An 11,551-nucleotide genomic window follows, 5' to 3' on the forward strand; every position below is an offset into this window, starting at 1 on the left:
ATCTGGTAGTGGTGGGTTATAGGTTGATCCAGTAGTGGTGGGGGGAGGAGTGGTGGGTTATAGGGTGATCCGGTAGTGGTGGGGGGAGGAGTGGTGGGTTATAGGGTGATCCGGTAGTGGTGGGGGGGATGTGGAGTGGTGGGTTATAGGGTGATCCGGTAGTGGTGGGGGGGGGGGTGGAGTGGTGGGTTATAGGGTGATCCGGTAGTGGTGGGGGGGTGTGGAGTGGTGGGTTATTGGGTGATCCGGTAGTGGTGGGGGGGTGTGGAGTGGTGGGTTATAGGGTGATCCGGTAGTGGTGGGGGGGGTGTGGAGTGGTGGGTTATAGGTTGATCCGGTAGTGGTAGGGGGGTGGAGCGGTGGGTTATAGGTTGATCCAGTAGTGGTAGGGGGGTGGAGCGGTGGGTTATAGGTTGATCCAGTAGTGGTGGGGGGGTGGAGCGGTGGGTTATAGGGTGATCCAGTAGTGGTAGGGGGGTGGAGCGGTGGGTTATAGGTTGATCCAGTAGTGGTGGGGGGGTGGAGCGGTGGGTTATAGGGTGATCCGGTAGTGGTAGGGGGGTGGAGCGGTGGGTTATAGGTTGATCCAGTAGTGGTGGGGTGGTGGAGCGGTGGGTTATAGGGTGATCCGGTAGTGGTAGGGGGGTGGAGCGGTGGGTTATAGGTTGATCCAGTAGTGGTGGGGGGGTGGAGCGGTGGGTTATACGGTGATCCAGTAGTGGTGGGGGGGTGGAGCGGTGGGTTATAGGTTGATCCAGTAGTGGTGGGGGGGTGGAGCGGTGGGTTATAGGTTGATCCAGTAGTGGTGGGGGGGTGGAGCGGTGGGTTATAGGGTGATCCAGTAGTGGTGGGGGGGTGGAGCGGTGGGTTATACGGTGATCCAGTAGTGGTGGGGGGGTGGAGCGGTGGGTTATAGGTTGATCCAGTAGTGGCGGGGGTGTGGAGCGGTGGGTTATAGGGTGATCCGGTAGTGGTAGGGGGGTGGAGCGGTGGGTTATAGGGTGATCCAGTAGTGGTGGGGGGGTGGAGCGGTGGGTCATACGGTGATCCAGTAGTGGTGGGGGGGTGGAGCGGTGGGTTATAGGGTGATCCAGTAGTGGTGGGGGGAGGAGTGGTGGGTTATAGAGTGGAGGTATTATTCGTTGACCAACCTTCCAGCTTGGGGAAAGTAACTGTTTTTGAGTCTGGTTATCTTGACGTGGGTGCTATGTAGTCTCCTTCCTGATGGAAGGGGGTGGGATAAACAGTCCATGAGCAGGGTGGGTGGTTCCCCTTCATGATATTTCTGGCACTTTTCTGTAGACATGACGGGTAGGCTGGTGTTGGTGAAGTGTAGAGCAGTTTTGACTGCTCGCTCTCGAGCCTTCCTATCCACCACAGTACAATTCCTGTAGCATGCAGCAGGTTCGGATGCTTCCTACTGCGCACCGGTAGAAAGGTGGGAGTATAGATGCGTATAGCCCAGCTCTTTTCATCCTCCTCAGAAGTCAGAGGTGCTGGTGAGCTTTACTGATTATGTAGGATGCTGCTCAACCTGTTAGTTTCCTCCAGCAGACTCTGTTGTTCCAGATTCCAGCATCTGCAGTTTCTTGCATCCAAAATGTTCTGTCCCCTTGCTTCCGCATTGTGTATTTATTTATTTTTGTTTGGAGCCACAGACAGAATCAGGCCCTTCCAACCCAACTACAGCCATGTGACCAAATAACCTACTAATCCATCCGTCTTTGGAATGCAGAAGGAAACCAGAGCACCCTGAGGAAACCCACATGGTCAGACGGAGAATGTACACACTCCTTACAGACAACAGCAGGAATTGACTCCGGGTTGCTGATTCTATAATAGTCTTACACTGACTGCTATACGACCCTACTTTCCAATGCTTTCTTTATTGGTTACAGTAAAACACAGGCTGGGTCAGATTTCACCGCAGGTTTCTCCAAGGGAGAATTAAATGTATATGGTTGAAGATTGTGCACCATAATAAAATCCAATGGAGGATTTAAAAATAGCCCATGTATCTTTGGTTGTCATTTAGAGCTGTGGGTTGAGGATGCAACTTCAGAAGCAATATAGGGCGAGGCATACAATTCAGTGGAACATGGTTCTGATATGGCCCACAGACATCTGTCACCAACCTTGGCAACTGTGCCTGCACCACTTAACACTTCAATACTTGAAAGATTTGGATAAGTACATGGATGGGAGGGGTATGGAGGCCTATAGTCCATGTGTGGGTTGATGAGACTAGGCAAAAGTACAGTTTGGCACAATCTACAGTGCTGGGGCTGCTATGCTCCAAGACTTGCCCAGCTGCTACATATCAGAATTCACTCAAGTCCCCTCTCAACCTTTTCCTTCATTAAGGCCTATCCCCTTAAACCAACCACTGGTGGTGTTACAGACCAAAGAAACCAGGTCCTTTGGCCAACCCATCACTATACCAATCGTTTAACCACCTTTACAAATCCTTTACAACAGAGTTGGTCATTGAGACCATCATTCGCTTTAAGCTGTGTGGGTAACTGAAATGCTTCCACATGTTGATGTTCACCTTCGTTGACGCACAGCTAGAATTTTCTTTTATTATAATTAATTTTGAAATTATGCTATGTTGAAATTAGAAATGTTAATATAATTGTGAAATGCCAATTATGTGTTAATGAATATAATCTATAATTTTTCTAAATAGTAAACCTACCTCGCCCTTTACTTTGAAACATTTTAAAGCTTCAATGTATTTACATTGTCAGTGTTTCAAGGTACAACATTCTTACAAATTGTAACAATAAACACAGAATGGAAATTGGTAGATCACTGTTAATAAACCACCAGCCCTCTGAATGACGGCACAAAAAACTCAGCTACTATTACATAATATGATGAAAGCATCACCTCAAAAATATCAGAGCAATATTGTAATTTCAAATTTGTCCTTTCTGAGAAAGTCAACTAAGGTGTTCACTGATATATTGAACTGTGCTTAGAAACAAAGAATTTGAAGAACTGTCAACTCCTGTTTACAACTTTGAAACATTTCAAGCTTCTAATGCTGGCTGCAAACGTGGATTCAGTCTTATGATTTAAATCAAATGCAAATCCAGAATCAGACTGGAAGAGGAACATTTGGATGATCCTAATGAGGATCAAGATGAATCTTTCATTGGATGTGAAATTAATCTGGACAGTGTTTGTAAACAATGGATTTGAAATAAAGACAGATGAAAAAAGTTTACGATACACGAAAGATTTTTTGTTGTACTGTATTTCATTACACTTTTCAATTAGTAAAATCAAAAGCATGTGATTTTCCAGTTTTCATTCTAAATATTTATAGTATGCATATTGCAAAAACACATTTAAAGTGCCATGCAGTTTTCATGTAGTGTAAAAATTTCCTGCTCAGAGCAATGGTTGGTCTGCGCAGCTGTTTAAAAACAAAACTGACACGCTCCTGAAGATTAAAGGTTCTTTAATTTAAAGACTATGTTTGTTTGTCAAATGTACACCAAAACATACAGTTAAATGTGTCATTTGCATCAAATCAGCAAGGGTTTGCCGAGCAGCCTGCAAATGTTGCCTTGCTCTGGCACCAACATATTATGCCCCAACTTACTAACCATAGATCGTACATCTTTGGATTGTTGGAGGAAACCAGAGCACCTGGAGGAAACCCACATGGTCAGGGGGAGAACGCACAAACTCCTTAGTGGTTGGAATTAAACACTGATCTTCCAATCAATTGCTAGTGCTGTAAAGTGGCACACTAACTGCCACACACCATGTGCCCGTGCTTTCTGAGCTAGCTCTCAGATAAATGCCACCACTCCCACTCAATTCTGTCACCTATTCTCGCTCACATTCCCCATTCGTGACCCCCTGCTTCACCTCAAAGCCACTCCAAGCTGTGGGGTAACCGTTTTGTAACTTCAGGGTGTGGAAGGAAACGACAGCACCCGGGGGAATCCACACAACAGGAAGAACATGCAAATTGCACAGAGACAGTAACCAGGATCAAACGTGGGCCACTGGAGCTGTACAACTACAGCACTAACTGCTGCAATGCTGTGCGTTCCTTCAGCGCTACTGACCCTTCACCATCTTCACTGGATGTAAACCTCTGTAGGACATTGAAGTATCCCAAAATAAAACACGAACTGTGGGAATGTGAATCTATACCTGTTACTGCATCCGTTGCAGCCTCCTCTACAATAGTGAGGCACGACATACTGTAGACTGGGGAACCTTTCACTCTGTTCAGTTCAAAAGGCAGGATTTCCCAGTGGCTACCCATTTTAATTCTACTTCCCATTCCAACATGGCCTCATCTACTTACGTTCTAAGGTCACACTAGGTTGGTAGAGCAACACCTCATCTTTCATCTGGGGAGCCTCCAACCTGATGACATGAACACTGATTTCTCTAACTTGCGGTAATTTCTCCCCCTTCCACCCTTTTTCATTCCCCATTCTGGCTCCCCTCACCTTTCTTTTTCTCACCTCCATCTGGTGCCCCTCCTCCTTCCCTTTCTGCCATGGTCCACTCACCTCTCCTTAAAGATTTCTTCTTCAGCCCTTTAACTTTTTCTACCCATCACCTCCCAGGTACTTACTTCAAATCCCTCCCCCAAACACCCAACTTTCCCCGTCACCTGGTTAGCTTGTACTCCTTCCACTCCTCCCTCCCCTCTAATCCAATTCTTCACCTTTCCTTTCCAGTCCTGATGAAGACTCTCGGACTGAAATATTGACTCTATTCCTCTCTATAGATACTCCCCGGCCTGTTGAATTCCTCCAGCATTTTGTGTGCATGTTTTGCTCTTGTGCTTTTGAGCCCAAAGTTGAGATAAAACCAAACATGATTTTGGTTTTTGAGGCTCTATTAAAGGTCAGGCCTTGGGATGAAATATGAATGAGATGCCAGAGGGGAAATTCTGTACAATTCTCCATATCTTGTGGTACAAACTGTAATGAACAATAACATTTACACAAACCAACATGATGCACACTCATAAACAAGGGCAGGGCAAACTGCCACACTCCTATTATCGATCATAGAATTGATGTAGCAGCAAAAGAAGCCACTCAGTGCATCGAGCCAATGTTGACTCCGTTATTCCATTTCCCCACAGTACTGACAACTATCCCTCAAAGGCCTGTCTGATTACCTTTTGACAGTCTTGATTCGTGACCTCCATCTCCTTCACTGGCAGTCATTTCAAGATTATCACTTTATTCAAAGTAAATGTATTATCAAAGTACTTATGTGTTACCATATAGTACCTTGAGATTCATCTTCTTGCAGGTATTTACAAGAGAAAAGAAATACAATATCATTTCAAAACTATAAAGACTGAAAAAAATATACTCTGTATAAAAGGGGGCAAATTGTGCAAATATAAAAAATACTGAGAACTTGAGTTGTAAAGGGTCAGCAGGTCAGGCAGCATCTATGGAGAGAAATAAACAGCCAATGTTTCAGGCTAAAACCATTCATCAGGATGGAAAGAAAGGGGGAAGAAGCTAGAATAACGTGGGAGGGGAGGGGGTGTTATAAGCAGACAGATGCTAGGTGAAACCAGTCAAAGTTGAGTTTGCTATCATGTACAAAAAAAATCCATTTTTGTATCTTGTCCACACTAACACAGCATTGAAAGAGGCCTTTTGGCCCATCACTTTCAGCCATACTTCATAACCTTTTTCTCTCCCTATCTATGACTCCTCCTGTCCTACAACCCACTGAGTATGTATGTATCCATCTCTGGCCGCTAAGGTTCCTCTCAGTTCTTTTGCAGAGCAAAGGGTGACAGCGTCCTTAAAACAACCAAATCCCTTCCAAATAATCTCTGCCCCTCCCCCACCTCTCCCCCATTCTTTCAGCTCCTTTAAGAATCATTACCAGATTTATTATCACTTACCTATGACATGCAATTTCTTGCTTTGTGGCAGCAACAAAGTGCAAAGACACAAAATTCTTTAAACTACGAAAATATAAATAGTCTTAAAAAAAAGAAAAATGAGGTAGATTTCAAGGACCAGATCAGATGACAGAAGGGAAGAAACAGTTCTTAAATCATTGAGTGCAGTCTTCAGGCTCCTGCACCTCAAAAACTCTTGAATTCATCTTTATGTACCACCTGCCTCATTTTTAATATATACCCTAGAATTATTGGAATTGGATTATATTGTCACATGTACCAAGATACAGTGAAAAGCTTGTCATGCATACTGTTCATACAGATCAAATCATTACACAGTGCACGGAGCTAGACTACGGTAAAACAATAACAATGCAGAATAAAGTGTAACAGCTACAGAGAAATTGCAGTGAACAATAAGGTGAAAAATCATAATGAGGTATAGAGGTCAAGAGTCCAACTTAACGCATGCTACACACAAGATGGCCATTCAGCCCATGGAGTCCATACTTGTTCATTGTAATACTATCCCTATTTTTCCTGCTTTTTCCCCATTGTCCTGCTGTTCAATTTCTTTCAAGTGTGTACCTTTCCATTTCCCTTTAGAAACTGAGAGAATTCCTCATTGGGAGACCAGTCAGTCAGATCAGAAATAATGCTTCCTCCTCACTGGCAATCAACACAGACGGGCCTCAAGGATGTGTGCTCAGTCTGCTGCTGCTCTATCCTCTCTACACTCAGGACTTGTAGCTAGACACAGTTCAAGCACCATCTATAAATTCACTGGTGACACAGCTATTGTTGGCGGAATCTCCTCGTCACCAACTAAGTGAGATAGATCAGCTGGTTGATTGATGTCACAACGACTTCACATTAGGCAGCAAAGATCAGATGGGCCTATTGAGGAACACAAGGTAGCAAGAAAGGAGCTTAAGAAAGGGCTGAGAAGGGGGCATGAGAAGGCCTTGGGCGAGTAAAGGAAAATCCCAAGGCACTCTTCAATTATGTGAAGAACAAAAGGATGACAGGAGTGAAGGTAGGACCGATTAGAGATAAAGGTGGGAAGATGTGCCTGGAGGCTGTGGAAGTGAGCAAGGTCATCATTGAATACTTCTCTTTGGTATTCATCAATGAGAGGGAACTTGATGACGGTGAGGACAATATGAGTGAGGTTGATGTTCTGGAGCATGTTGACATTAAGGGAGAGGTGGTGTTGGAGTTGTTAAAATACATTAGGATGGATAAATTCCCGGGGCCTGACAGAATATTCCCCAGGCTGCTCCACAAGGTGAGGGAAGAGATTGCTGAGCCTCTGGCTAGGATCTTTATGTCCTCATTGTCCACGGGAATGGTACCGGAGGATTGGAGGGAGGCAAATGTTGTTCCCTTGTTCAAAAAAGGTTGTAGGGATAGTCCAGGTAATTATAGACCAGTGAGCCTTACGTCTGTGGTGGGAAAGCTGTTGGAAAAGATTCTTAGAGAAAGGATCTATGGGCATTTAGAGAATCATGGTTTGATCAGGGACAGTCAGCATGGCTTTGTGAAGGGCAGATCGTGTCTAACAAGCCTGATAGAGTTCTTTGAGGTGGTGACCAGGCATATAGATGAGGGTAGTGCAGTGGATGTGATCTACATGGATTTTTGTAAGGCATTTCATAAGGTTCCACATGGTAGGCTTATTCAGAAAGTCAGAAGGCATGGGATCCAGGTTAGTTTGGCCAGGTGGATTCAGAATTGGCTTGCCTGCAGAAGGCAGAGAGTCATGGTGGAGGAAGTACATTTGGATTGGAGGGCTGCGACTAGTGGTGTCCCACAAGGATCTGTTCTGGGACCTCTACTTTTTGTGATTTTTATTAACAACCTGGATGGTGGGGTAGAAGGGTGGGTTGACAAGTTTGCAGACGACACAAAGATTGGTGGTGTTGTGGACAGTGTAGAGGATTGTCGAAGATTGCAGAGGGACATTGATAGGATGCAGAAGTGGGCTGAGAAGTGGCAGATGGGAGTTCAACCCGGAGAAATGTGAGGTGGGACACTTTGGAAGGACAAACGCTAAAGCAGAGTAGAAAGTAAATGGCAGGATACTTGGTAGTGTGGAGGAGCAGAGGGATCTGGGGGTACATGTCCACAGATCCCTGAAAGTTGCCTCACAGGTAGATAGGGTAGTTAAGAAAGCTTATGGGGTGTTAGCTTTCACAAGTCGAGGATAGAGTTTAAGAGTCATGAGGTAATGATGCAGCTCTATAAAACCCTGGTTAGGCCACACTTGGAGTACTGTGTCCATTTCTGGTCACCTTACTATAGGATGTGGAAACATTGGAAAGGGTACAAATTTACCGGGATGCTGCATGGTTTAGAGAGTATGCATTATGATCAGAGATTAAGGGAGCTAAGGCTTTACTCTTTGGAGAGGAGGAGGATGAGAGGAGACATGATAGAGGTGTACAAGATATTAAAAGGAATAGATAGAGTGGACAGCCAGCACCTCTTCCCCAGGGCACCACTGCTCAGTACAAGAGAACATGGCTTTAAGATAAGGGTTGGAAAGTTCAAGGGGGATATTAGAGGAAAGTTTTTCACTCAGAGAGTAGTTGGTGTGTGGAATGCACTGCCCGAGTCAGTGGTGGAGGCAGATACACTAGTGAAGTTTAAGAGACTACTAGACAGGTATATGGAGGAATTTAAGGTGGGGGGGTTATATGGGAGGCAGGGTTTAAGGTCAGCACAACATTGTGGGCCGAAGGGCCTGTGCTGTGCTGTACTATTCTATGTTCAATGCCAGTAAAACCAAGGAACTGATTGTGGACTTCAGGAAGGGGAAAAATCAGCAGAACACCCACCAGTCCTCATGGAGGCTCAGCAGTGGAAAGGGTGAGCAGCTTCAAGTTACAGGGTGTCAACATCTCTTAAGATCTACTCTAGATCCAACACACTGATGCAATTACGAAGAAGGCAGATTAATAGCCATATTTCTTTAGGAGTTTGAGATTTTGTATGTCACGAAACATGAGCAAAATTGTCACAAATGTACTATGCATTATCTGGTGGGGAGGGAGCCACTGTACAGAATTGGGAAAAGCTGCAGAAGGTTATAAACTCGTCCAGCTCCATCGCAGTCACCAGCCTCCCTACCATCAAGGACATCTTCAAAAAGCAATGCCTCAAAAAAGTGCCATACATCATAAAGGACCTTCACCATCTGGAACATGCCCTCTTCTCATTACTTCCATGGGGGGGGGGAGGGGGGGAGGGGAAGTGTACAAACTTAAGAAAACGTTTTAGGAACAGCTTCTTCCCCTCCGTCACCAGATTTCAGAATGGCCCATGAACATTACCTCACCTTTTTGTGCTGCTTTTTAAAATATATTTTAATGTAATTTATATTATTTTTAATGCAGCACTGTCACAAAACAAATTGCATGATATACACCTGATAGATTAAACCTGAGTCTGATAGATTCCCTTTCCATTATAGGCAGAAAATCTCCAATTCATTATGGCTCTCTGGGTTAGAAAACTTTGGTGCCATAATCACCCTTGCATCATTTACCCAAAATATTAACCCAATGCCCCTTCATCCCTGACCCCACTTCACTGTATTTACCCAAAGTCCACTGTGATCTTACACACCTTCATTAAACCTCTCCTTGCTCTTCCTTTCTCCATGAGCAACAACCCAAACTCCAGTGCATCCTTAAAGCTAAAATTTCATACCCCCAGAACCGTCCCAGTAAATCTCTTCTGCATCTTCTTGTCATCTCTAAAGTCAGACCATTAGACAAAAGTTGGGCCTAACCATTTTTTTTTCACGTGTTCTAAATACTTGACTTGCTTTTGTGCTCTGTGCTGTTAACAAAAGGTCGGAATTTTGCTCTTTTTTTAAAAAGAAAAGTTAAATTATTTGCAACGTACAAAATGCTGAGGGAACTCAGCAGGTCAGTCAGCATCCGTGGAAATGAATAAACAGTCGACGTTTCAGCCGAGACCCGGAGTTCCTCTCGCATTTTGTGCATGTTGAATTGGATTTCCAGCATCCGCAGAATTTCTTGTATTTATAATAAATTCTTTATTCAGTAGTCGGCTGTTGTCTGGTTTGACTCCTGTAAAGTTAACTTGATACAAAGCAGTCCTTTCCAAGTATACTACTGGCAAATGTCTCCACCTCTCTCTCTCTCCCAATTAACACCCAAACCTCCTACTTATCCTACATAAACTCTCTTTCTGGGTACCCAGAGTCCACAGGTCTCCCTCTCACCACCAATCAATATATATTTCCTGTTTTCGTTATTTACGCAAGCTTTATCTCCCTCCTTGTCCTTTGCGTCTCTCCTTAATGTCACACCTGGCCCGATATTTAATAATAAATGACTTGGCGGTCGCATTTCAGGGGCAACAACTCCTGGATAAAATAAACCAGGTCTCCCGGGAAGAAAGAACCCCTTCATTCGCTGGGAGGAAAAAGTGACTAGATTTTGGTCGCAAGCACTGGAACGAAATTGATACACTGAGGTTTGTATAAAAATCGCACTGCTCCGACCACATACACAACACCGTTGTTAGAATAAAAATTACCGACAGTTTCAGGGGAAAACTACCTAAAATAGCATCTGTGGCTGAGTGGAGCGTTTCTGAACGGTGCACATCGACCTCTAAAGGGAGTGATACCTTCAGAGAGTAACGGAAGCTTTCGTCGCCCTCGGAACTGGGGAACGCAGGCGTTTCAGGGTGCCCGTGTGCCCCTAGACAGGGTCTCGGAAGCGTTGCGATAAAATTCCCCGGGGTGTTTCCGGGAACCTGCTGCCCACTTCCCCTCTCTTCTGAGAGTCTCTGCCCCGTAGCTACCTCTCCCCGTTTAAACGGAAAGGGACCGTGCATTACCAGAAGCAACAGATAATGCCATTTACCTCTCGATTGTAAACCAGAGCGGGCAGCCTCTCTTTTGTTTGAAAGAGAGTACGACAGTGTGGTGAGGGGAGGGGGGACTAGTGTTACTGATAGGGAAGGGGAGAAGGGGAGAAAGAAAAGAAAGCGAGAGAATGGAGAACTAGACAGCGGATGCAAACATGAGATGAGTTCAAACAAAGCTCCAATGGTAAATTAACCTGACTTACCTGGATGCAACATACTTTGGAAATAAAAGATGACCAGAACAAGTGATCCCAGGCAAGTAGCGAGCACCATGCGGCATTTTCTGCCCATCCGCATGATATCCAGGAGCCCCTGTTTCATGGCTGGGCTGTGTATGTGTGTGCGTGCTGGAACCGCTGCAGATTCCCTCTCTCCGTTCCGGCTCTTCACAGTGCTGAACCGTCTCGCTCGCCGCAGGGGCGCAGCGCCAAACGCCGGCCGCCCTTCCCCATCCTCTCGTTCCCTCCCCTCTCCGCCGCCGCACTACAAGAGGGGGCAGAGCCCAACACCCCTCAAACTCGGGGCGGTCCTCTCTCCATCTATCTCCGGTAGCGCCCGCTGGGTCCTAGTGCTCGCCGAATCCGTGCGAGAGCGAACGCAGGGCGAGGACGTGCATTTGCGTAGCGCCTTTCCAATGGGAGGCTCCTGTAGGGTGGGTGGTTGGTGGGGTAACCAGGAAGCTCGGTGGGTCGTTGGGCATTATTGCAAGGAAACTGATTTTTTAAAAAT

At 45.4% G+C, this 11,551-nt stretch overlaps 1 protein-coding gene across 2 annotated transcripts in view; it reads right to left on the minus strand.

Moving 5' to 3' along the window:
• The window catches only part of chst11 (carbohydrate (chondroitin 4) sulfotransferase 11), a 220,875-nt gene extending 209,539 nt beyond the window's left edge, over positions 1–11,336 (minus strand). The window contains exon 1 of one of the 2 annotated variants that reach the window (XM_059977593.1): positions 11,041–11,336. In XM_059977593.1, coding sequence (XP_059833576.1) covers positions 11,041–11,143 — 103 coding nt within the window. In that variant the 5' untranslated portion in view covers positions 11,144–11,336. Of the gene's footprint in view, positions 1–11,025 lie in introns of both variants that reach the window. The other variant, XM_059977592.1, reaches the window with a different exon arrangement.
• Between the last annotated feature and the right edge of the window lie 215 nt (positions 11,337–11,551).

This window comes from Hypanus sabinus, chromosome 8, assembly GCF_030144855.1.
Source record: "Hypanus sabinus isolate sHypSab1 chromosome 8, sHypSab1.hap1, whole genome shotgun sequence".
NCBI classification, from domain to species: Eukaryota; Metazoa; Chordata; class Chondrichthyes; order Myliobatiformes; family Dasyatidae; genus Hypanus; species Hypanus sabinus.